Source organism: Dermacentor variabilis, chromosome 2 (genome assembly GCF_050947875.1).
Source record: "Dermacentor variabilis isolate Ectoservices chromosome 2, ASM5094787v1, whole genome shotgun sequence".
Classification (NCBI taxonomy): domain Eukaryota; kingdom Metazoa; phylum Arthropoda; class Arachnida; order Ixodida; family Ixodidae; genus Dermacentor; species Dermacentor variabilis.
In genome coordinates, this window is record NC_134569.1 from 112,198,886 (window position 1) to 112,224,743 (window position 25,858).

At 43.8% G+C, this 25,858-nt stretch overlaps 1 protein-coding gene and 1 long non-coding RNA gene across 6 annotated transcripts; one reads left to right on the plus strand and one right to left on the minus strand.

The window, feature by feature from the left end:
- Positions 1-11,100: 11,100 nt before the first annotated feature.
- Positions 11,101-18,778, minus strand: LOC142572564 (uncharacterized). 4 transcript variants are annotated; one of them, XR_012826103.1, is made up of 4 exons: positions 18,663-18,778; positions 18,508-18,583; positions 15,356-15,450; positions 11,101-12,647 (listed from the first exon to the last, which is right to left on the minus strand). It is a non-coding gene; the product is annotated as an uncharacterized LOC142572564 (long non-coding RNA). The 4 variants fall into 4 exon arrangements; XR_012826102.1 differs by having other exon boundaries at positions 11,102-12,647; positions 15,356-15,508; XR_012826101.1 differs by having other exon boundaries at positions 11,106-11,292; positions 15,356-15,508.
- A 186-nt stretch (positions 18,779-18,964) lies between these two features.
- LOC142572565 (divergent protein kinase domain 2A) lies at positions 18,965-25,521 on the plus strand. Of its 2 annotated transcripts, none has more exons than XM_075681761.1 (3): positions 18,965-19,974; positions 20,309-20,546; positions 22,770-25,521. In XM_075681761.1, the coding sequence occupies exons 1-3, from the start codon at positions 19,384-19,386 to the stop codon at positions 23,117-23,119; spliced, it is 1,179 nt and encodes a 392-aa protein (XP_075537876.1). In that variant the 5' UTR covers positions 18,965-19,383; the 3' UTR covers positions 23,120-25,521. The 2 variants fall into 2 exon arrangements, with proteins under 2 accessions (XP_075537876.1, XP_075537875.1); XM_075681760.1 differs by having other exon boundaries at positions 18,966-19,974; positions 20,309-20,609.
- The last annotated feature ends 337 nt before the right edge of the window (positions 25,522-25,858 follow it).

A 25,858-nucleotide genomic window follows, 5' to 3' on the forward strand; every position in this document is an offset into this window, starting at 1 on the left:
CAAGGTGTTCTAGATCAGTTACAATATTTGAAAATTCATTGTGATGAGCCAGTCTGTTTCCCTTAGTGTTATAATGGCCTCATATTCTTGCAAAGTTAATCATATTACTCCTGTATCCTTACTACATTGAACTCCTGAAATGTTTTATCCCAGCCACTGCTCCTCATCCACCATGCTGCTTCTGCTTAATAGTTCTTAAGGCAATTATATTGCCCTCCTCTCCCTATTATTCAGGCAGAGAAACAGATCCACATGGCCATCACAAACTAATTTTCACTTGCACATGCCCTGACATTCAAAACATTGCAGTTGAGCTAGAAGCTAGAGGGAAGCTAGAATTGGCACTAGTGAAATGTGAAGGTTGTTAGCAAAGGTGCCCACAGTGTGTGAGGCCACAGTTTATGTGAAGATAAAAGTTTTGAGAAAAATTATATAAATTTTGCAGTTGATATTGTTGTTTTATTAATGCTGCTCTTGCTTTAGTTATCCTTTTTTTTTAGTTACCATATGTGTTAAATGTCACAGCATTTGATATTATAGCATTGACATATATCAGTGGGTGGGGGGTCCTCATCTGGATAGTTCATTTCTAATGCATACACTTTGCATGGCTTGTTCGCGTTGCCAACACCTACTGTATTACTTTGCAATTAAAACCTTCACAATTGTTTTTCGCACAAAAATAAAACAAGCAGTCTAAAAATGTTCCTTTGTCTCATGCAATATAGCGCTCCTCTCACCTAAAGCTGTATGTTCTCGAGACACAAGTAAACAGCTACATGTTAGCTGCAAAACCTCTTAAATTTGCAACAATATCGAATATATTGAGACAAAAAAAATATCTTGGTGAACATATTGCTGCAGATGCTGACCAGCACATGAGTAGTGCTTTTTTATTACAAACATTTAATCACATTGCAGAGAGTGTGTACCACTTAAATCACAATCATTTTATTGAGATATTTTTGTGTAATTTGCATGTGGGAGAAGCAGGAAATAGTAAGCTGACTCTGCCTTAAAGCAAACATATGCATGAGAGAGCGCTTAAAGCATTACTTGTTCAAACCGAGGCTTTGGTGTCTAGACTTCACGACGAAGAGAGTAAAATGTGAGGTCACTTACCCTGTATTCTGAAACCATCTATGACTGGAAGCTTCATTCCACTGAGCTGAGCGCAGTGCCACCCCTAGACTGAAGACGACGCTGTGTTTCACAGTAATTGACATGAAGTTTAATTAAAGCTAAGCAACCGCCTCTGTCAAGGAGCGGGGCTGCTGTGCATTTGAATCCAGGTGGAGTGTTGAGTGGAGAATACGGGAGTTAGTCATCTATACCTATCCTCAAGCCTCTTAAGAGATTTCCTACAACATTTAAGCTCAGCCTTTCTGTTTTTTCTTACAGCATGGTTATTACAGGTGGTACAAAACATTCCATTGTACAGTTTATATAATTCTTTGGGAAAACATCCATCATCTCACTAAACAGGAATAGGCTCGATAGGTTCACTGGTATCATCTATAGTGTTTCCATCCAAGACCTGTTGCTATTACAAGGCATTGCAGACATTCAGTGACGTAGCCAGAAATTTATTTCAGGGAAGGATACTCCACTGGCCACTACCACTCCCCCATCACCTCTCTCTCTCGCACTATATAAATGTGTGGAGGGTTTTACATCACACCAAGACAAACTCCTAGCACTCCCCGGACAGGAATGCTTTAGCAATGAGGATGCACATTTTTACGTTGCCAAAACAACTTTGCTTAACTTCTGACAAAAGTTTTTCATTGCTAAGGCATGCAGCCACTACGCCTAAAATTATGCTATCATCCTTGTGCTGTTTTTAAAAATGACTATATTAAAAATCACATTTTGTTTACAAATTGATGTATTTATATAATGTATATTATGACCTTGTTGGTACATTACTTAGGAAAGCGAGCTGTGCTAAAAACATGACAGCGCTCTGTCTTGTGTCTTCTTGTTTGCAGCCCAGACTTGTTGCAGCCCAAATAACAGTGGAGGTCAGCATTATTTTCTTACCAGATTTGCTAGTGAGTGGTTCAGCCATGGCTGTGTATGGAAGAGAGCGGGCACTATTTTGCAAGTCGCCTATTACTTACTTGCAGGCATTATGGGCATGCTTCCCTGACACCTGCCTATTTTAAAGACAGCAGAGCAGCAAGCACAGCACATGCTATGACAGGGTAGGTGAATCTCGGCTAAAGCAACTGGCCACGGCTATCTGGTGTAGAGCGATCGAGCAGTGATGAGACAATCCCCCTATGATCCACAATTTTTCACTTCATTCTTGATGCCCTTAATGCGCGTCACCACTCTAGCCCCCTTACCGTATCCATCTCCCCACTCCCTGGAGCTCTCTGAAACTCTTTTCAGCTAATCACTGTCCCACTTTTCAACATTCGCGGGGTTGTTGAATGACACAGCATTCTCTAACATGCCTATATTTATGTTTCTGTGTGGACATCGAAGCCATTTACCTAGCTCCCCTAGTTTGTTGTGGCGGCTTCTTAGCTTCCCTGGTCCAGCACCCCATCCTTGATATAAATTGCCGCGCGCAAATCAGCATTCTGTAGGCCTTTCTTTCTTGTCCCAATTTCTCTCCATTTTTTCATTCTTAGCAGTGTGTACAAACTAGCCTGAGAGCAAGCTCTTCTGAAGTTTATTAACATAATGAAAGTCAGAGTCAATTGAAAGTAAAAGAAGAAAAAAAAAGGTGGGGGGAGTGTTTTTTATGAGTTTTCTAAACAAGCAAGTTGTAATATAAGTAAGTTGTATAATAGCAAGCACCAAGTATGAAAGAATAAAAAACGCATTTGCACTTCTCGTCTGATGAAATTTACTGTGCTTTTACAGAAATGAAAATCATTGAAAAGGAAGTTAGTGTTTACATTGAGATACGAGCACGTAATCTGTAGGCCTCGTAAGCTTATGTCAAGTAAAACAACATGAAATCCTGAGAGATTGAGCTTCTCAAGTACACGTGTTATAATAGGAACACCAACCTTCTTCAGGATGATAAAAGCACTGTAGATCAAGGTTCTCCACGTAGTGGAAACATTGTTAAATCTGTTAAGATGTGAATGTGGGCAAGTTGGTAACAAATTTCTAACTTGCTAAAGCACATTACTGTCCTCATCGAACTAATAACTATAGTTTCTTGTACATGTGTCTTGATCACATTCAGCACAACACTATGCATTTTTATCTTTCTTTAATACATTCTGTAGCCCCTCAATGGATTCAAGATGCTAGAAACCTATGTTGAACTACAAAGTGCTTGCCATTAGAAAAGACAAGAAGTCAGTTCCTGTGTTAGAAATATTTATTAGTTAGAGAAAGGCTAAAATTTAGTATGAACATTAGCCATGTCTTGAAGTTTTCATCCTACTCATTTTACAGTTGAAGCTAGCTTGCTTCTCAGGTTACTTGTGCTTAGAATTAAAGCATAACAAACAGATGAATGGCTTGCCGAAGCGTTATTCACAGAAAGTGGTCACTTTTCTCACTGTAGTGTTTGGGCTATTGCTGGTACTGTTGGCCGCATAGCAGCCAGTGCAGTGCCACTGAGTGTCGTGTGCCGATGTGCCAGTTTTTCTTAGCATGTGGACACTTCTCCCACGAGTTTCTTCGATGTTGTCTTGACGAGGGCCGAACAGTGAATGAGCCAGTTCATCTTGAAATTTTATAATTGGCGTAGAGTTTCCTTCAAGCATGCCACGAATGTTCCACGCATTTATGATGGCACTTCCAACAAGCAACTCAACAGCTACCTTTCTGTACCACTTGAGTCCTTTTCTAAAGCAGTTGTGGTATAACGTCATTTGGTCACTATAGTCGACGCCCTTTTTTGCTGCATTGTAATCGAGACCGGCCTGATGTTTCATGATTGGTGCGCCGTCCCTTGTTTTCTTCCCACTGTCCACCAAAGTTGCTTCATATTTGGCGACAGGTGTGAGTATCAGAACAGGCCTCTTGTCCATCCACTTCAGTGCCTTCACTCCATTTTTGGACTGAAGTCCGGTAACACTGCCATTTGCAACCTTTACTTCAGTGAGATCTTTTGGCAGCCCTTTCCTCACTGAGCGAACTGTGCCACGAATGAAAGTGTCTTCCTTTAGAAGGCGAAGAGTGAGCGGCAAGCTCATGTAGAAGTTGTCTACGTACAGCGGGCACGCGACTTCCTTGTAATTTTGCAGGAGTTTCAAGCATACATCTTCGGCATGTCCGATGCCAACTGTTCAGTCACACTTTCCGGCATATACATCAACCTTTAGCCTGTAACCGTCTTTAGTACATGCCTTGACAGCCTGACTCTGTAAGAACGAAAGTCTGCCACGCCATGGCACTATTGTTTCATCTATCACAACCTCCTTTCCCGGCTCAAGCACAGTGGCAAATATTTTGGTTCAATTTCTCTACCAGAGCATGAATCTTAAAGACATGATCCTGCAACTCTGCAACCAGTTAATTGTCCGCAAAGTGCCGGAACCTCAAAAGTAGGGAAAAGGCAGTCACGGCTCATATTTTGACGAATGAGTTCAACACCATAGTTACTTTTTGCCCAGTAGTGACTCAGATAGGAAGATGGACGAGATTAATACAAATTGGTTTTCCAACAAATGCTTTCGTTTGTTGGAGATTGGTTTCCATCCAATTTTTCAACTTTGATTTAGATTTGGGAGTAGGAAGACCGAGGAGACCAATACAAATCAGTATTCGAATAAATGCTTTCATTTCTTTGGCATTGGTTTCCGTCCAATTTTTCAACCGTGATTTAGATTTAGGAGTAGTTGACTTCAACACTGGTTGTGTGAACCTGTTTGTTCCATTGACCATCATTTGCCAAATGTCATCCGTAATAAACAGTGAACATAAAGATGGGGCATAACGGCTAGATGGCAACTGAATGATAGTGGGCGGCCTAGAGTGTGGTGTCACACTAGGCGAAGTGGTTGTTGCCGGTGTCCATTTCTCTAGAGATGGGCTGAGAGAAATGAGAGCATCGTATCCTGAATCATTCACCTCAGAATCATCAGTCAGGTCTGGCTCTCCATTCGACATGCTGGCTGAGGTCTGTGATGGTTCGTAAACACTATCTTTCTCACTGATTTCACTGTCTGTCCACTGCTGAACATCTGACACTGAAGCACTCGACTCATCCGCTGGTGATCGCGAAGTTGCTGGTGCATTCTTCTGGCCCAAAACGAAGTTTATTTGTTTCCTCTGCATTGTCCTTTTTTTTTGCATCCATAAGGGGCATGAGGATCTATCTATGAGACACGCTGAAAAGTTTGGGAGTAGCAAGAAAAATGCAGGTACTTATTCCAACAGCACGTATTTCAAGAACTGCGGCGAAAAGTTTGCAAGAAACCCAACTGAGAAATGTGCCGCCACTCCACTCTCCGAAACAAACATGCCACCCCATGTCCAGTGCAGTAAAAAGATATATTAGTTGCAATTTCAAACCTCAGATGGCAACACAAGAGCGAGAATTCTTGCGGGTGGGTCACTGGTGAGTCACGCCGCACACAGCATAAAAACGTTTTCATTGAGTGCATCGTGGATTGCCAGTGGGTCATAGCATTTAACATCAGACAAGTAGCCTACTGGCTATCTATAACCTCACACAACAAAAATCGTACCTCTGAGTTCAAGTGTCATAATGTTATCGCAGCAGCAAGCAGATGAATGCCCGTAACTGTGCTGCTGCATAGGAGCACAGGCTGTGCTGTGATGGCACTCAGAGTAACATGTGACTTAGATTCAAGGCAGCATCAGTTATTTGTTGAATCTGTTGCTTCAGTGGACTAATTAAAGTTTAGAGAAATAATGAAAAATACAACCCGAATGTCTGGGTGCTTTTGTTTTACTTCGCACTGTAGCAAGAGAGATGAATTTCCGTTTCGTCTCCTTTTTCCGACGTTTGCACGCGCGCAGAGAACGAAACTATACGTCATTGTCTACTGTGTTCCAGCATTGCGATCATGCTCTTTCATCCTCTCGCGTTTGCCTCAGTGCTGGGGCACTGACTTATACCGCTAATCACGTGTTTTCGTGTAGAGTGCGCATTATCGTCCGCTACAGGAAACGAGACAAGCGCAAGAGCTCGCGCGACACCGTCACCGGAAGTGTGCCGGTGACGGTGAGAAAAAGAAGACGGCAGGGTATACCCGCCGCGCGACCCCTCGGCTCCGGTATGGGAGAACGCAGTGAAGGAAATTTGCTTACACAGGCGAAACGGGGAAAGTCGAGAGAGTGTTTATATAGGCGGCGACGTTCGCCTCCTGAAATCATGTGTTCGCGGCACTTCAATCATTCTCTCTCTGCTGTTAATGAACCAATTTGAAAAATGCTTGCGGTAAAACACTTCTTAGAGGGCACGTAACAACTTTCAGCGTATAACCAAAATTTGTTATGTAGCCTGTGAGGGGCTCTTTAAAACAAACTCGGTAAAAATCGGGTGGACCGTGGGATGCTGTTACAGCTGCGTCGAGCTTCACAGCCCTCTACACAAGTATTGCTGTGAAGCCTGTGGCAGAAATAGAGTTTTATTAAATCAAATGACTGCATAGAGCGCGCTCTCGTGTTGTGCTACGTGAATTAAATCATTCGTTTCCTGCCTGCACAAACGTTTGCATCTCGAGTGGATTTCGAGCACACCGTATAATAATGTGCAGTTCCGTCGTGCTTCGCAGCACTATACACAAGCACTGCCGTAAAGCTAGTGGCAAAAGTACGATGTCATGAAACCAGATCAATGCATATACCACGCTCTTTTGGTGCGCTGCGTGAATGGAAACATTGCTTGCCTGCCTGCACAAACGTTTGCATCTCGAGTTAATATCAAACAAACCATATAATATGTGCAGTTTTGTCGAGCGCTTCACCGCACTGCATGCAAGCATTGCCGTAAAGCCTGTAGTATAACTAGGGTTTCATGAAGTCAAATTAATGCGCAAACCTCGCACTTGTGGTTTACAACGTAAACAAAGAATTCGTTGCCATGTCTCCGCAGTAGTTGGTCACGTTGATTTGTGTGAGCATATAGGTTCATGTGCCCCATCTACCTCTGTGATGAGAAAATAAGCAAGAATATATCAGCTGCTATGTGTCGATGCATATGCTTTTTATTACAAAGTGTAGGAACAGTACATCTTACTGCATGAGTAAACCACTCATGGAAACAGTACGTTCCTTGAACATTGTAGCTATTTAATAGCCTAGGAAGCGCGCTATATTGGAAGTTGCAATTTTTTTTCTGTTCGCAAAATTCAATAACTCGATGCTTTTTCTAAAAGCAAAAAATTATAAATTTCGCAATGATACGTATGCTGCGTCAGTAAGTAGGCAGCACATAATTAGGCTAAACCAGAGGAATATCTGCAGGTAGGGATTTATAGAAATGTACAAAGTATTTAAAAAAAATGTTTTCTCAAATGTTTTCAGTGTGGAGTAAGGAGTTGCATATGCGTCCAGCGCTGATTTCCAGCGCTTAATTTTTGTTGAACCTTGATGTAACAAAGACCTAACACTCAGCACTCTACTTTGTTACATCAAAATTTTTTTTTTACAATGGAACACTGCATTCTACTATACGTGCCGCTCATACGCCCCAAAATTTTGGCCCCTCTAAGGAAGTCACTGTTTTAAGTCACTGTTCTCTAAGTTTCGTCAGAAACTTAGATAACGCTACTTCCAACACTCGTGAAACCAGCAGCCACGTCGGCTTGTCGCCTTTACACCGACCGCAAATTACTTTAAAAAATGTGGCACGCGCGGGCCGTGTATATGCACTCTGCTGCGCGCGGACAGCCATATGCACGGGCACGGCCGGGCAAGAGACGTCGCGCGCTCTCCTACCCTAGCGCGCGCTAGGGTAGGAGAGGGTTTATGCGCGCTGTCCACGGGACGTGGACAGCGCGCATAAAGCTGCCATCCTTCTCGGCTCACCCTCGCACCCTTTCATTCGCAATTAACCCCAGCATGTGGGATGCAACGGGGCACTATAATTTTTGTCACACTTGAACTTTAAACCAAACATCAGGGCGATGGCGAAAATTCGCTTGGGGTGTCCAAAAATTGCTATCGCAATAATACACTATGGAGAAAGGTATTATGGAAATTATCTGTGGATGGGTCGAAACCCCTTAATTTCCCAAACACGCACCCATCCACTGGCATGCTGCACACATGGATCCCGCGCGGCACGCTGCATCATTAAGGCGTATCGTTCTTCTCTAGCTCTATGATCATTTCTGCAGTAGTCACTTGTCGAGAAGCTTAATTTCCAACTTATGCGCAAGTGTCGTACCTGAATTTCGAAAGTACACGGACCATATATATGTTGGCAAAATAATCGGAACTCCCTATCTAGACTCGCCAGAATTATACTTAGCTGCTCACTTGAACTCATAAGAATATACTACGCAGCCGAGCTCACTCGGGCTCAAACTCGCCAAAATACTGCTCAGCTGGGCTCACTCAGACTCATCGGATGATCTGAGGGAGTTGACTAATCAGTGAGTTTGCCAGCGTATGATGTGTGCTGAACCACAAACCTGGCTTTCTTGAATAAAAACAATTGGTCGCTGCAGCATATGGGTGCACACAAGTGTAATTCAGAGAGTGCGGCATTGTAAAGGCTGCCACAGTTACCATGCCATGCTTCAGCTCATTTCAATCATGTCAAATGCAATACCCCTGCCAGCTTTTAGTCAGTCGATCAAATGTGATTGCTATTTATCTCATCACAACACCTCATTTTCCTGCCTAAGGCTTTGGGTGAATTTTCCTTGGCATCCATTTTGTTACTCTAACAGGTTACCAGTTATCTGTTGCCTATACGAAATTTGAAGTTGTGCACATGTCATGTGAACTCCATGCCAAACTCGTAGTATTGCATGCATTTTTGCAGTTAGGTCTAGAGTTACAGAATCGCATGTGGGAGTTACTTTAGTTAGCAACTGTAGCTTTGAAACAAACATGTGCATGAGAGGGTTCTTAAGTGTTACCTGTCAAGACTGGGAGCACCAAGGCAACTTGTGCAGTAAAGGCATGGGCAGTACGAGCCCACAAATTTTACTAAGTGTGGCTGAGGTGATGCGTCCAGACTTCACTATGAAGAGAGCCAAATAAAAGGTTGCCTATCCATCATACCTATTCTGGAGCCTTTTCTTGAGCTTTTCTAAACCATTAAGCTCAGCGTGTACACTTTATCACAGCATAATTATTACATGTGATATAAAACATTGTATTGTGCAGTTTCTCCAACTCTTCGTGAAGGCATCTATCCATAGATTAAACAGGAACTGGCTCAATGTTGACATATCTCCACAGTAGCATCTCTAGGACCTCGTACTGTCACAATGCATCACACACACTATTTAAGTGAACTAAAAGTGAAGCTCTTCGTTAACATTGGCTAAAATTGTATCTTTCTATAGCAAAATGATCATGCATAAATCTGTATGTCACGACAGAACACTTCATCGTTTCTCACAGACTTTAGTTTACGATTGTTTTCAGCATCAGGAAAATGGTGCAGTGGGCTAGTTGGTTCGACATACTTAACGCTGTTGTGCAGAGCGACGAAGGGACAGGACTTGAGCGAGAAAACAACACACGACACCTGAGCACAAACTATCAACTGGTGATTATCACAAGACAATGATTCTGCTGAAAAGTAGGAACCAAAGGAAAAGAGAAGTCGTGGAAGCATACAACATCAAGATGTACCTCAGGGCTCATGTGTCAGTGTGCCGTCTATTTCAATCAGCAATAAAGAGACTAGCATAATCGCCGACAATAGGTAGGTAGACTGGGAAGAAGACTCCTGTGCATGCATGTAGGCTTTATGTACGCTTCATTTGCAGAAAAGTAAACCAGTTTATAGTTTGTGCTCAGGTGTCGTGTTGTTTTCTCGCTCAAATCCTGACCCTTCATCGCTCTGCGCAACAGTGTTAAGTTTTCAGGTTGTTCGCTATGTGATGTAGGAAGGGTAAAATTGATGGGAAATCCCAATATTCTCAGGCATATCGGGAAAAATATGGCCCAAGTCAAGTGTCATTTTAGGCTCCACTGTCCCCTTTTATAGGGCAAATAGTAATAGTTTGAATTCTATGGACGCTGGTTGCTTTTTCTGACATAACCTAGGCGGTGCTCAGCTCTCAGTTGAAAGGAACAGGTAAACAGGAGGACTTGCCACATAAGTAGGAGGTAGCACTCCAGACTTAAGCTTAATATACTGCGCGCTTCCACAGCCCTAGGGGGCCAGTCTGTAAGTGTTGACTAAGTGGACTGTCCATTCCAGTACACGCTGAATGAATAGAGCACAAGAGCCCACGGTGACGATTGCTGCTTGCTCTACCAACTTAGAGCGCTACCTAATCAGTGTGTGCTGAAATAGTCCACTTAGTGGATCCTTACAGAATCCTTCCCTAGACTGATGTTTCTGTTGGTAGGTTGCAAGTATTGCACTTTCTTTCCTTTCATGTGGGCAGTTCCCACATATGGATGTAATTTAACATATTGTATTCATATTGCCTCTGGTCTATAAATTTCTAATTCATGCTTATAACCAGGCCTACGAGCTCTTGTCCTGCATATTTATATAGCCTTCTCATTTCTGCATCAACACTGCACATATTTATAGCAAATTGGAGTCATTCTCCATAATACCCTCAAGCACTTGAAGTAGACACTGCCATAACCCTAAGGGAGGGGGGACAGTAACGCAAAAACCTTATTGGGCTTGTAGTGCTGCTGAAGGATGCACACATACCATTTATGCTAAAATTCTCAGCAGACATTCCAAAGTTTGTACGAGTTCGACTTTGGCTGGCTAAACTGAATGATTCATACTGAAGGCAATTCTTGCAACACTTGGTCAAACTGAATGAAACTGGACAGCACAATTAGCTGTGTTCATCTACCATTTATACGACTGCTGCCCCAAGCATTTTGCCTGTTACTTTGCCTTTCGTTTCTGTACTATCAAGTTCAAGTACACATGTACTTTATCACTGTACAAGTAAAATGGCTTCAAGGCTTTTGCTGGGCATTCAACAGTCACTATTTATTCCTATAAACCTTCCTGCATGTGAAGGCAAAAGAAACTTTATTAATTCATGCTGGAAGTATAAAAAGACAGTTATTTGCACAGAAAATGTTTATTTTGAGCACCGAGGTTCTTGCTGATGTAGATATGGTGCTGGCTCCCTCCTTGCCCGAAGCATGTGCTTGCTGTACACAGCACCAGATGATGGCTTCCTAGGTCAAAAGATCAAATTGAAATAAGAGGCATTTTGTTTAGCTCCGGAAAGAGAAAGCAGGATTGAGACATTAACATGTATAAAAAATACTTGCCTAAAGAAAAATTAATACACAAGCAAATTCACTAAAGAGGTTCACTTTCAAGAGCAAAAGTATGGTTACGATGAAAATGACAAGGACGCTTCACTGCTCATTGAGGTTTCGGTTCAGTAGTTGTTGAGCCACGAGGGTTAGCATGCTACATCTTGCATATTATGTTTTGTAGAACAATATTGCACTTTGAACAATGTAGTGCCTATTTAAATGAACTGACAAGGAACGCTGAAACGCCAGGCTAGTTTGGTCTGCACAAGATATGATACAGACACTGTACTGCATTCATTTAGTGTTTTTGTCACTGATCTCATGCACAAAGGTCATTCACACCTATCCTACATGAAATGCAGTTACTTCTTTGAAGCTTCATCTAGTCCTTGAATTTGCTGCATGCTTATGTCTAAGGGAGTTTGTTTGGTTCCTGTTAATGCAGTACATCTAAGCAACTGCTATCAAATGACCATAGTGTTCCCTTGCATGTACAAAACATTTTTGGCCCTTTCAATGCACAATACTCATTACATTTGACACTTGGGGCTCGTGCAAGGCGCCATTTAGTATTATATGCTTGTCCACATCTGATAATACCTTCATAGCTGGGTCATTCCCATGCCAAATGCCTTGGTTATTACTGTGACCATCTCACACTTTTCCTTTAGAATCTTCTTGTCCACTTTTAAGGAAGCATCCCACGACACAATGTCTCCATCCTAGTGGTGCTATGGAGTTAACTTATGTGCTAGTTGTAGCAGATGATGTCAACTGAAGGCCACTGAAGATAAAACTCTCTGCGAGAATTCCTTTTGCACAAAAAATGCAAACAATACAGAATAGTCAAAATGTAGTTATCTGGCAAGACTGGCTGCATCCATCATCTTTGTTTGGTGCAATTCTGAGGTGGCTCCCTGTTACAAGACGCTTGGCGATTATTGCCATGTGACTGTTCGGGACTCTATAAAACACAAGAATTGCCTTACTCCGGCCTTTCTCTTTGTGCAGCGGCCAACGTTATTATTCGTCCAATCGCACCGTGTACTGTTCGTGTGTCCATAGACTAAATTCTTCACCACATTGCTTTTGCGGTATTTCGTGAGTGACCCATGAACTCATCTTGGGGTGGGACTTCTTATCTTTGGCGTTCGCTTCTATCTCTTGTCGTCAGCACCTCACACAACTGGATGCCACTGGCAGTTCTCTTCCTAACCTCGAAGAACGCATTTGTCTCATCACCTCTTCCGATTGCGTTCTTTGGCCACCTAGAGAAGAAATTATAGGTGTCAACTCCTGTAACATTGTGGATGGCGGCGTATTCATTCTACCCTATGACCATACCCTATCTCGAGCAATTCTGATTACCCCTGGCCTTATTCGCTTCTCTGAGGGGTCTGCATTGCTTACTGCAATAAACCAAATCGAACCCCAACTGTTGCCTCGTGGGTCAACTGTCACGAAGACAGCTCAGTGTGTTCTTGCGTCTATTACTGTGCGCTGAACAAAATCGTGCGCAAAGATGTTTACCCCGTGTCACGGATGGATGATGCACTAGATTCACTCCACGGTGCTGAATATATTTCTAGCCTTGACTTTAGACCAGGCTACTGGCAAATACCGACGTCCAAATCCGACAAAGCAAAAACGACATTTGCTACCCCTGATGGGCTCTACGAATTCAGTGCGATGCCTTTTGGACTCTGCAATGTGCCTGCCACATTCGAACGCATGATCGATAAGTCTTGTGTGGCTTGAAATGGAAAACCTGTCTGTGCTATCTCGACGACATTGTGTTTTCAACCATGTTCTCACAACATTTGCAACATCTTGATGAAGTCCTTGCCTGTCTTGCAAATGCTGGTTTGCAGCTCAGCACACGCACACGTGCGCATGCACACACACACACGCACACACACACAAATGCAGTTTGGCCAGCAAGGCCATCAAAGTTCTGGGGCACATAGTCAGCAAAGAAGGTATTCAACCGGACCCCGAGAAGCTTACTGCCATCCTCGAATTTTGTGTCCACTGCGTCAAAAAGACATGCACAGTTTTCCTGGACTTGCTTCTTCCGACACTTCATATGCAACTTCGTTACGTTTACGTCCCCGCTCCATCAACTCCTTGCCAGTAATGCGCCCTTTGTTTCGTCCGACGAATGTGAACATGCTTTCCTGCTTTTGCAACATGCCCTGACGTCAGACCCAGTACTGTGCCACTTTGATCCGACCGTGCCCACCATCTTTCACACCGACGCTAGCAGTCAGTCTCGGTGCCATTCTACTGCAATGTGACAACACATTCCGCGAACGAGTAATTGCTTATGCTAGTCGTGCACTAACCAGTGCAGAAAATTACTACACCATAACCAAGCAGGAGTGCCTTGCTGTTGGGCAGTGCAAAAATTTCACCCATGTCTTCATGGCCGCCATTTCACAGTCGTTACCGACCATAACACACTGTGCTGGCTTTCATCGCTAAAGAATTTATCAGGTCACCTGGGTTGCTGTGTGCTTCACCTACAGGAGTACGATTTCAATGTCACCTACAGGGCTGCAAAGAAGCATCAAGACACCAATGTTCTCTCTTGCTACCCTCTGCCAAATCACGACGATTCACCATAACCTCTCCATGATTGTGTACGTCCCGAGTCCTCTTCATCGGCTTTACCCATTGTAACCCTCGAATGGCTAAGACACGACAGCCCATCTGTCCTTGTGTCCCACTAACGCGTCGACCCATACTGCTGAACTATTCTCCAACGCATGGAAGATTCTTCGTCGCCTCCAAATGCCAGACTTCGTCGACAACTTAATCAATTCAAGCTGCACAATGGGGTTTTACATCGTAACATTTATCAGATCGATGGCAACAAATGGGTCCCGGTCATACCATGTTCTCTGCAATGTGAGGTGCTTGAAGCCTTTCACGATCATGCGACGACTGGTCATCTAGGCTACCACAAGACTTACAACAGAATATGAAGTCGCTGCTCCTGGCCTGGCCCATCTTCAGCCGTTGCGAAGTATGTTGCACCCTGCGTTCATTGTCAAAGCAAACCCAACAGCTCCTTCTGGCTCTTTACAACCTCTGCATTGTCCCGCTTCGCCTTTTGAAGTAGTTGGAATAGACTTGTACGGTCCTCTTCCCATGACCTTACATGGAAATTGTTGGATTGCAATGGCCATAGACCAACACGCTATGCGGAGACAGCATCTCTACCATCCGGGACTGCTGCTGAAATCGCCAATTTCTTTCTATACAACATTATCTTACACTGCAGCGCTCCGCGCGTTCTCCTCAGTGACCGCAGCAGTCTTCCTCTCTTCTATCCTTACGGAAGTTCTGTGCGCCTCTAACACAATTTGCAAGACGACTTCCAGTTACCATCCGCAGACCAAAAAGGTTGACGGAGTGTTTTCACCATACCCTCTCTGACATGATTGCGATGTACGTACATCCACCCTGGCCACACGAACGGGGATGCAATCCTGCCGTTCATGACATTCGCCTATAACATGGCTACGCAACGTACTACTGGCTTTTAACATTTTTGCTTCATCTATGGCTGTTCACCAAGTTTCATTCTTGATGTATCATTCCTTTCGACTCCTGTACCCCCATCAGTTCCTTTCTTGGAACAGTTTGTGTCTCGCCTCGCAGAGTGCAGACGCCTCGCCCCGCTTAACACCGGTGTCTCCCAGGACGCTCGCAAGTTTCGTTATGACTGGACCCACTGTGCTGTGACTTTTTCTCCTGGTGACGAAGTTCTGTGGACTCCTGTGTGCATTCCTGGCTTATGCAAAAAATTTCTCGTGTTTTATTCGACTTTCCACGGTCATTGAGCAGACATCACCTGTCAATTACCATGTCTCGCTTGTTAGAACGCCACCCAATTCCCGTTGCTGTGGCACAGAGATAGTGCATGTCTCCCGCTTAAAATCAAATACTTCACGCATTTTATAGTACTTACGCGCTGCCAGGCGGCCGCTTCCACAGCGAGAGAGAATTAGCATGGGCACAACACATGCCTGACTTTCAACTTCATCATCTGCACATCTTTTCCATCTGCATATATCATCACCAGCAGCACAGTTTAATCCTCGAGGTAGCAGTCCGAGCTTGGCTGGAATAAAGCAGTTCCTTACGATATATATATATATATTTCTTGCACTTCAAGAAACTGCGCTTGACCTCGAAGACTTGAGCACTGAAGTGACGGCGCTAAGTATATACAAGACCTCATAGTAGGAGACAGTTCAATTTCACAGCCTGAGTCCCCTTGCTGGTGTAATCTTCCTCCGTGTAATTGTCGCATCCTTGGCTATCACTAACACTGCTTCGCCTTTCTGGAAAATTGCAGCCTCTCTTATTTTTCTGCTAGTTCGAGCATAAGTGCTGCCGCACATGACTGCTGTTGATTCTGATTTCGAGTGAATCTGGCTTGGCTTCATTACGGTTACTGAGTGAATTATAGAGAGAGAGAAATAGAAGAGAGGAAAGGCAGAGAGGTTAACCAGACACATGTCCGTTTTTCTACCCTGCACTGGGGAAAGGGGTATAGGGATGAAGAGAGAGAGTGTTCCACAGCTATCATGCACTAAGATTAAAAAAAAAAAAAAACAGTTCCATTACTCGAAGAAAACCTAGTGCATATTGTTTCCAGTAAAGTGGAGTAGTAGCCAGTAATTCTTTCGTTACTGAGATTTAATTTGGTAATTACAATTATCTAACTCGAGAAGTACTCTCATAATTTTCAAAGTGTCAATGAGGCATTTGTTGGCATCCCAAAATGACATCTAACTGCAGTGTTTTCAGCCACATACTAATTGCGTACAATTTTACCGACTGGAAAATAACCTCACGAACTATGAAAAACACCATGTGAGTGAACTCTCACCCGCATCATAAAGCAGCGCCCTCAAATAAGCTGATTGAAAGTAACTGCATTGCCTATCGCGAACCCGAAGAGACAGCGCACCACCTTGATAATGTTACGGAAGGAGCCCCAACAGCAGGTTTCGCAGCTTCGCAGCTACTCCTTTCTCTCTACGTCACACTTATTATCTCTCTCTAAAGGCCGACTGATAAATGATAACAAAAGCACCTTGATAACGCAGCCAAAGTGCAGCTCTGACCACACACGAAATGTGAAGAGCAATGTAATAGGCACAGAATGTTTCAAAATCCAGACTTTGCTCGCACCGCATCGAAAGAGTGCGGGCGAAGTTATATTTCACACCAGAAACTTGCTTCGGACCAAAGCCAATATAAAGTGAGCGTCTTATTTTTTATGAAAGTGTATACGTGCTGCAAAAACAGGTTCGTGTCAACAAATAAAAGCGAAATAAACACACTGGAAAGCGACCAACTTGTAGAGAAAAGGCAAAACCAATGCGTTCACGAAATTAAATATACCGCTTCTATGAGCCGAACTGGCAATCAGAATGTCGGCACACACACACACACAGACAAAAAAAAAAAAAAAGAAAAAAAAAACTGTGTGCTCTTACTATCTATTAATTCATAAGCCCCGTTGAACACCAGCCTAGCGGACGTGTTCAAATAGGTCTCCTTTTGCAGCTACGCAGTACTGTCTATTTTATCACACCTTTAGTGGCTTTCTTGATGACCGATGCCGGAATTCTATGGCAGACATCCATTATCCTTACCTTGAACTAATCTGACATTCGTCTAATCTGACGTCCGGCACAATCTTTCACATAACCCCAAAGAAAGAAACTTAACGGAGAGAGGTCAGGTGACCTAGCCGGCCTATTTACAGGTTCGTGCCTTCCAATCTATTTGAAAAGTAGCACCCAACCAGTTTCGTGCTCGGCTGCTGCTGCATGCAGGTGGCCCATCTTGCTGATACAGCAGAAGTGGAAGATGTGACAGCGGGACTTTGCTGAGAAACTCATCAACCACTCCTTCAAGGATATTGTTCACATAACGCTGTCCAGTCAGTGCGTGATTGAAGATGGTACTGATTATTGCACTGGCGTAAATTCCAAACCACACATTGAGCAACCACTGGTACTGGCGCCGATTGCGCTGTACTTAATGTAGATTGGAGTCCCTCCAATAGTCTGCGTGAATGACAATGAATGTATATATGATGGCACCTACACTGTTCTTTTGCGCAAACTCATCATGCCACAGGTTCTTAGTTTCAAGATGTAAAACTTACCAGACCCAGCTTGTCAGTTAACAATATACACTATAGAATTAACGTCTAAGGTTATCACTAAGAGGAGTGCTAAAACCCCTTAATGCTTACATTAGGACCAGAATTCACAAGTGGCTGTAATATCAACTTGTAAGCGCTGAGAGGGTTCCTGAAGCACTGTTGAGCACATGAACATAACTTCCAGCCGGGATATACACGTGCGATGGGAGACAATGTCACACTCTTAAAAGTCACTCGTTACAAAGCAATACACAACACCCTTTCTCACAAAACCTTATAACACTAGTAAAATTTGTTGGCCACGTTTCCATTTATCCTACTTTGAAGCAAGCACATAAAGAGAACATCCCAGTCTTCATCCACGATTAAATCACCAGTATTAAATGGACCCACCATAAGGGTTATTTGGCAACAGCATGTGTATGTCCATGCTTGTATCGTTTATTGATTGTCCCGCTCTAGTAGAATGGACGACCACGCAGCCTGATCATGCACTTTGTAATGAAGCTTCTTTCTAGAAAATCACAAATACCGACCGCATACACAACCTTTGTCACATCTGCACAGAGCACTCGAGCGTTACGCTGCGGAGAAAGGTTACCAGAGAATGGCTGTTGACAGCGCAGCGATATTGCTATGTAAAGGCTCATATTACTATGTAAACGAACGCTATTTCCCGCGCGTGCAATGACGCCGCAAAGCACTCATTTAGCGACTTCATTCACTACCGCCCTTAGTCGGCGGACGGCAGACCTGAACCATGAGTCAGGAATGTGCGTTTACATTGCGAGATAAATGATGAATACCCTTTATTTTCTCTAAACAAGTGCGCGCACATGACGCACTTGGGTCATCTGCCATTTACACATTCTGCCGTGTAGCAGCACCGTAACCAGGTAATGTTACGTTTAAGTGATTGTGAAAAAGGCTCTTACCAGTACAATGTAGCACTGGCTGATCGGTGCGGCGGTCCGCGGGATGCGTCACAAGGAAAATAAGCTGGTAAGGAACCTGGAAATGAAGTATCAGGCAGCCGAAAGCGTAGGTTTGCATAGTAGAGGCACATCGAATGGAAAAGTGAAGTACTTACGATAGCTTACGCTAGCACAAGCCCCAAAAAATAAACGATCCACATCTTTGTCCAGTTGTTTGAGCGTAGCTCACCTTTGAGCTTGCCATTCTGCCGCCAAAAACCAAAGACGGATGTGACATCACGAATGCGAAAAACAAAGAATGAATGCGACATCCCGGACGTGACGTTTGGGTGAACCTAACGCCTGCGTTCCGTCGACCGGGTGAACGCAGACACTTTCCGGAAACAGAAACATGCGTGAAAACGCAATCCGGAGCGTGATCCGGAGTCAGTGCTTTAGCCCTTCCAGAGGCCGGTCCTAGCCAATGTAGAGCCGAAATCTAGCCGAAAGCCTCTGTAACTTCTTCCTACCCAGATACCGCGGAACCGCGGGTTTTGTTTCCTTTGCTGTCTGCTATAACTATTCTGAGGTGACACTTCAAAGGAACCATGAACATGAACCGCATGGATTTAATGCGCCTTAACTTGAACATCCGAACTTCTTCTAAATGTGCCGCGTGCAGCCAACTCGAAAGGACGAAACGTCACCGAATGGGCTCTACATTATTTTCGCCGTTTGCTGCCGTCACCAGAAGCCTCCACGCAAGCTCAGCTCAAAAGGACAAGTGAAAGCTTCTTCGGCACGCAGCTGTTAGATTTAGCAGCAGCACTGATCATCTTCAAGCATTCCGGTTCGCTGAATTATTTGGGACATTACCTTGAACATTATTTACTCGGCATGGTGCTAGTACGCCACTCCCGGGCTCGATGGCGACTGTTCTGGCTGCTGGCGTCGTGTGTGTTCGTCTACGCGTTGTTCCTTCTTTCTTTTCACATAGAACCGACATCGGAAGCCTTCCACGAGTTCCACAAATGCCCCGCCTGCTTCGGCGACGGTCTCTGCCCGCACATGCGAGACGTGAAGTTGACCGGCTGGTACAGTCGTAGCGCGCTGCGCGTCTTCAACGTCAAGAACGTCTTCATGGCGGAGCTGAACGGCACGCGTGTGGTAGTCAAGAAACTGGCACACGACGATGAGTTCCGCCAAGTGGATCGTCGCTGGTGCCGCAGTCGTCGGTGTAACGTCGCCAACGCGGTTCGCAATACCGTGGACAGCGGCAAAAGCCACGAAGCGGCATTGCTGAAACACATGTTCGCTGTTAGAAAGGAGCAAGACATGACGGCGTGCCCATCTTCACGCTTGATTCGCCGAATGCTGATGATGCTTTCGTACAAGCCAGCCATGATCGCACACCGCCAAGGAGCACTGAGGAGGGCCGATGTGTTTGCTTATACCGTCACCGTCAATGCCGAGCCACTGCTTTTGCAGGTGTGTTAGATGGGGATGGTTCTGCCTCTGAATAGAAGCAGGGCGACATATAGCATTTAGAACAGTTTTGGAATACAGCTGAACTTCGATATTATATTGAACACGGATATAACGAAGTAAATCTAAAATGTATCTCGCAATGTGAGCACGTAACAAATACATGCTTATGAACGGATGTTGGATATAATGAGAGTATTTTTTTGTTATAACTAAGCTTACCTGTATAGGCTACATAAAAAGCCTTTTTGCATGTTTTACCAGCCACTGGCTCCTAGTCTACTAGTGCTACGGTGGTCGTTGGTTAATCCAACCTTTGCCGCACAACTCCACGCAGACATTTCCACGCATGGATGACTGGCCATTCCCAACATTGCTGGGCAGCTGCGGTCGCACAGTGGTGGAGACGTATGAGGGAGAGCCTCTCTCACACTTTGAGCAGGCCAGCTGGACTGTGCGAGCCAACATCTCTCTGCAGCTGCTCGACATGGCCGATTTGATGACTGAGAACCCAACTCAGTATGCACTGTATATGACTGATGTAAGCATGGACAACTTTGCTGTCAACGATCAAGGTGAAGTGAGGCTTGTCGACTTGGAAAATATAGTTGTGGTGGACCGCGTGCAGGTTCGGGCAGGTGAGTTGTAGAATGATTATAGGTGCTGTTTTAGCACAGGTCCACCCTATTTGGGTGGATGTGAAGTGTAGAAACATTCACATTACACCAGTAGCGAGTTATGAAAAAGATACTTTTAGCCAAAACTTACAGGACATGTATTCCAGTACGCAACTGTGTTTACACAACTGATTGCACAGAGGCTTTATAGTGGTATGATGTTGATATATGTTTGGCTCTTCTAGGGGTGTGCGAATATTTGAAATTTTCGAATAACAAATAGAATGGCATCCTATTTTATTCGAAGACCAAATTGAATAGTCACTATTTGTAAATGCCAATATCTTTTAAATACTTTATAAATATTTCAGAACATCAACTGTACCCAAAGAAACATAAGATTGGGGCAAAAGTACGGTAAATTATCACCCCCATAAAACATGAGAACTTGCATTATGGAGCAGGCTGCATCACTTCGGTAGCCATACTTTACAGGCTGTGCAGCGATCATTTGTACTTTTTGAAGGTCCTTGTGCTTGCATAGAAACTACTTATTCTCTCCTAATGCTCTATTTGTGCTTTTAATAAACAATGCTTCATAACATACTATGCAGTGACAGAAACCTGCTAACTTTAAGAATACTGGGATGTGAACATTTAAAATAATTGTGGTAACAGCTGGTCATGATTTGAAAACTATGCGAAAGGTATTCAATTCGATTTGCTTATTGCACTATCCGATTCGGTCTCAAAAATCACTATTCGCACACCCCTAGGCTCTCTAAATTTTCTGCCAATGAGAGTTGTTAAAACATGGTAACATTGGAACACATTTGTTTTGGTTGAACATGACCTCAGCAGACACAGTCACCAGTGCTGCAACTTCCAGCTAGATCTTGGCATGATGGTAATGTGGCTGTGAAGGACATCTCAAATGCCTGGTGCAAGATGTGCCAGAACAATAAGGACGGATAAAGTCATTACTCCATTGGTCGGCCACTCTTTTCTTTCTACATGGCAACAGGTCCGAGAAATTGGGGACGGGGACATCCTCCGTCTGTCTTCTCTTTATGATGCCACTGGCAGCAATGGTTATTTAGTACATGTACCATACACCCACAAGAGAAAGTAGGGGAACTGCATTTATGGCAAAAATTCTCTGTGGTCTAAATGTGCAGTCTGAAACTGATGAATTCTGCATTGTGGTGAATGCTAAATATATGTTGCATAGCTGCATTTTATTTTCATTTGTCAATTACGGTCTGTATGCCTAATGTTTGTTTGCGGAAGCCAATGGTGTGCAAACGTACAGGACATCCACTTTCAGGAAAGAGGGGGGGGTATAAGGACTGCATACTATTATTCAAACAAGTCTGGCCTCAGTAAATCATTTGCTTTAAAGCACCCTTAAAGCACCTCTGGAATATTGAATGCATGTATATAACCATGCATATAATGTACAGAATGCCATGATGATCATCTTCGGCAAGCATGGCAATGGTATGCTTTGTTGGCAAGCCACAAATTAAAAGCAATCCTGTGCTCCTCTTCACCTTCTTTGAGCATTGTGACAACAGCAGAGTCACACGCATGTGCTTGCATGTATGTGCATGCATGTGCACCTTAGTAGAAGCTGTCGACTGGTTGGGAAGCGAGAGCAACAATGTGACGAGAGCTGGCTGTATGTTCTAAAAGGAAGGGGGATTTAATCCTTGTGCACCATTGATCCTTCTGTGGGGCTTATATAGAGGATTTTCTTCTGGTTTTCTGATGCTACCCACATCTTTTCCTGCACTGCCATAAGTTGACGAGTGAAAAGGAGAGAACACCATGGGTAGGACAGTAAAGGCGAGTGAGAAACTGTGTGCGCCACAAGGTAATTCTTCAGATGCCTGTGACATTGCTATTATAACATCACTTTGAAAAATACTGCAGCTGCTAGTTCGTTGCAGATGGGTGCACAGCTGCCACCATATAGCAAATTTTTTTTATATTTGAGTGGTTTAGGGGCCTGTCAAGGGCAACAGACGTGACAACTTAAAATAAATGTATATATTTAAATGAAAAATATATTGGCAGCTACTTGTGCCAAATGTATGCTGCTATGACTGCTTTAATACTTGTGAGGCGTTTCTCTTAGGAAAGATATAGTAGGCTAAAATGCTTCACTTTGTGTTGCAGAAAGGAGGCCAGGTTGGAAGCAATGGCTCGAACACCGGGAAGAGATGTGCCACGACTGCCTCAGCTTCAATGTGGAGGACCTGTGCTCGCATGACACAAGTGACCACAACTTCTACGCTGTGTGCAGTGGTTTGCTTGCACCCCGTGCCTTCTACTCATCCTATGGGGGCCTGATGCATGATATTCCAAAGGACGTCGACGAGCAGTACGGCTTGTCCAAGCTGCTAGCCATCTGTGACCAGCCAAGCAATGCCAAAGACAACCGCTTTGCAGCCTCCCGCCTGCTGCGCAGAGCACTGGACAGGGTGCTGCGGGCATCTGCGACGACAAGTCATGACAGGTCCTTGTAGGGGATGTAAAAGCCATACTCACATTGTTGTATTGTAGTGCTGCAAGTTGCCACAAGTGCCCATCTGCATTTTTTTACTCTAACCAGAGCAGAACTGTATGTTTTGTGACTGTGATATCATGCATTTTATGTGGTGACACGAACCTTTAAAAAGTAACTATTGCATTTTGGTTTTCGACTGTATTGTTGACGCTTTCTGTGTTGTTTATAAGTGTGCAAGGACACAACAATATTTAAGCACCGGCTTCCTGCCTTATGCAACTTGCTGACTTTATGTGATGCTAACTTAACTGAAAGGCACAAATACTGCAGGTAGTCGGAACATATTTCCAGTGTCATGAAATAAGGGTAAAAACTTGGTGTACTCTGCACTCCATTCATGAAATGCTTTTAGTTACTGTCTACACCAACAACTGAACCAGCCCAGCTGTGCTGAGTGCATGTTTCGAATGAACGATACTGATGAATGCTTCTTCAAGGTTTCAGTGCTTCACCCACTCGTGAATTAGAACAAAAGAGCAAAAACTATGGCATCTTCACATTATTGTCACATATTCAGCACAAAAGAAAACCACAGAAATTTTCTCAACATATGAGCATTTAATTTCTGAGAAAAACTATTTTGAAGGCACAAGGCCCTGTCTCACAACATGTTGCAATCTCTCACTGTGACATATTGCAACGTGTGTAAACCATGCACCTGTTGACTATCCATGTCAGGACTGCAGCAACAATTCTTACACAGCAGCTCAGCAGGCCTGGATAGCAACAGAATGCGCAACTTCTATGACATTTCTTTGGAAATTTTGCACAATACAAATGGTTTGCTGCGCTACTTGAGCAGCATATGGTGCTTCACAATGTTCAAGCACCCTCCACCACAGCCGTGCGTGCAAGCTTTGCATGATGTTTCATTCATGACAGGTACAACGCAGACAGTTGACAGTGGTCCTTTGGTAGTTCTTTAGTTGGCCAAACTGTTGGCCAAAGGATGTTTCTGAAATAAGGTTGCATAACACTGTGAAAAACAGTATCCATTCAAATGATTATAGGCTTTCTGTTCCAAGATGAACACACTCAACCAGCCTGAACAAAACATATTGCAAACCAGCAGTAGCCTACAGTTTCTTCAACTTCCATGCAAATCAGACACATTCAATCATGCCAGCTAGCTTTGACACAGGCCAGAAATGCAAGCAGATCACTGCATGACATATCAGACATATCAGAACCTTCAGAAGATGCAAGTTTGTGATCCTCCTGCCACAAATCTCATTGAGCTTATCTAAGAATAGTCATGAGCATTGAAGTTAACCATTTAGTGCCTTTGAGCAAATGCTTAAAGCCTCTAGCTTTATTACTAGGGCACGGAGCAAGAAATATTTAGAAGTGGAAACTCCGCTGTTTGCGGCGACCAGAAAAGGTCACAAGCCCACGGAGCCGTTATCGTGCTGGCGGCCTGGAAAAAAATTACCGCCGTTGAGAGCGCATCGGAGCCACCTGCCTGGGCGCTGCATTTTTTTTTTTTTTTCGCTGCGGCTTCTACGACGCGCCGCATGGCGCCGCCACTGTATACAGCCCCGTCATCGCATACATCTGGTCGCCCGCGCTCGCTCGCGCTGACGGGAGTTTCACCACCTAAATGTCTTACTCTGTGTACTAGGGTAACTGAAGACTATATTGCACTTATGACTACGCACTCTCTTCTGTGTTTTAAAACTACATGAAATTTGTCCACATCAGTACATGATTGTAACAATAAATACCGTAGTTTTAGCATGAGTGGTATTCCACTAAACACAGGCAGACTGGGTGTTTTGCCGGGTGGGCGGAGGCGCAAACATGAGTGGCCTACATAGTGCAGCCACTTGATGATGCAGAGCTCAACCAGACAAACACAGAGCTAATGTTGCAGTAAACAAGTGTGTTCTATTTTGCTTTGGGTGTAAATTTTCAGCAGCGGTGTAACAGTGTTCACGATTGCCGCCGCCAAGCAGCAAAGTGTATTCTTCTCATTGAACAGCCGCCCCTCTACAAGGCTTACTAAAGAACTTCAACCGATGGTATGACTTGGCTAGAATGTAATTTTCCAGCACTATGCAGTTGTGGCCTTGGAATTCGGCTGTCTGTGTAATGTCACCCTGGACTGCTTCAACGAATGTTTGACATTGTCAGAGAAAGGAGTTACTAGCTTTGCCATATTGGACTGGATTTAAGTATTCCTATTGTACTAACATTCGGGGCCTCAACAATAGGATATAGCCACTGGTACGTTCATTGCGCTGGATTTGATTTTATGAGCGAAACAAAATGATTACCATGCTCATCTCATTTTTGTCTTTACTCTTTTGCTTCTTTTCTGCCCACTATTCAATGAAATTGTGTCTCCACATTCTTCACTAATGTGGTCTTTTAATCTCTCCTTCATTAATACCCATTTCATAATTGTGAAAGTCTGACTGCCCAGTTTAATAATATTGTTGTTTTTCTATACCTACATTTTTCATTTCTTTGGATAATTAATTCTAGAATTCTACATCTAACTGCCCAATTTTTGGTCTATCCCTGTTTGTGGGAACATGCTATGGCCAAGGATCACCACCAGCTCAAACCAAGACTGATAAGGGCAATCTTCAACTCTCTACAACCTCATTACATTGGTTACAAAAGAAAAAGTTGCGCTATATAGCCTTACTTTCCTGTTTCACCGAATGGTTTTGATTGGTCAACATTAAAGTTA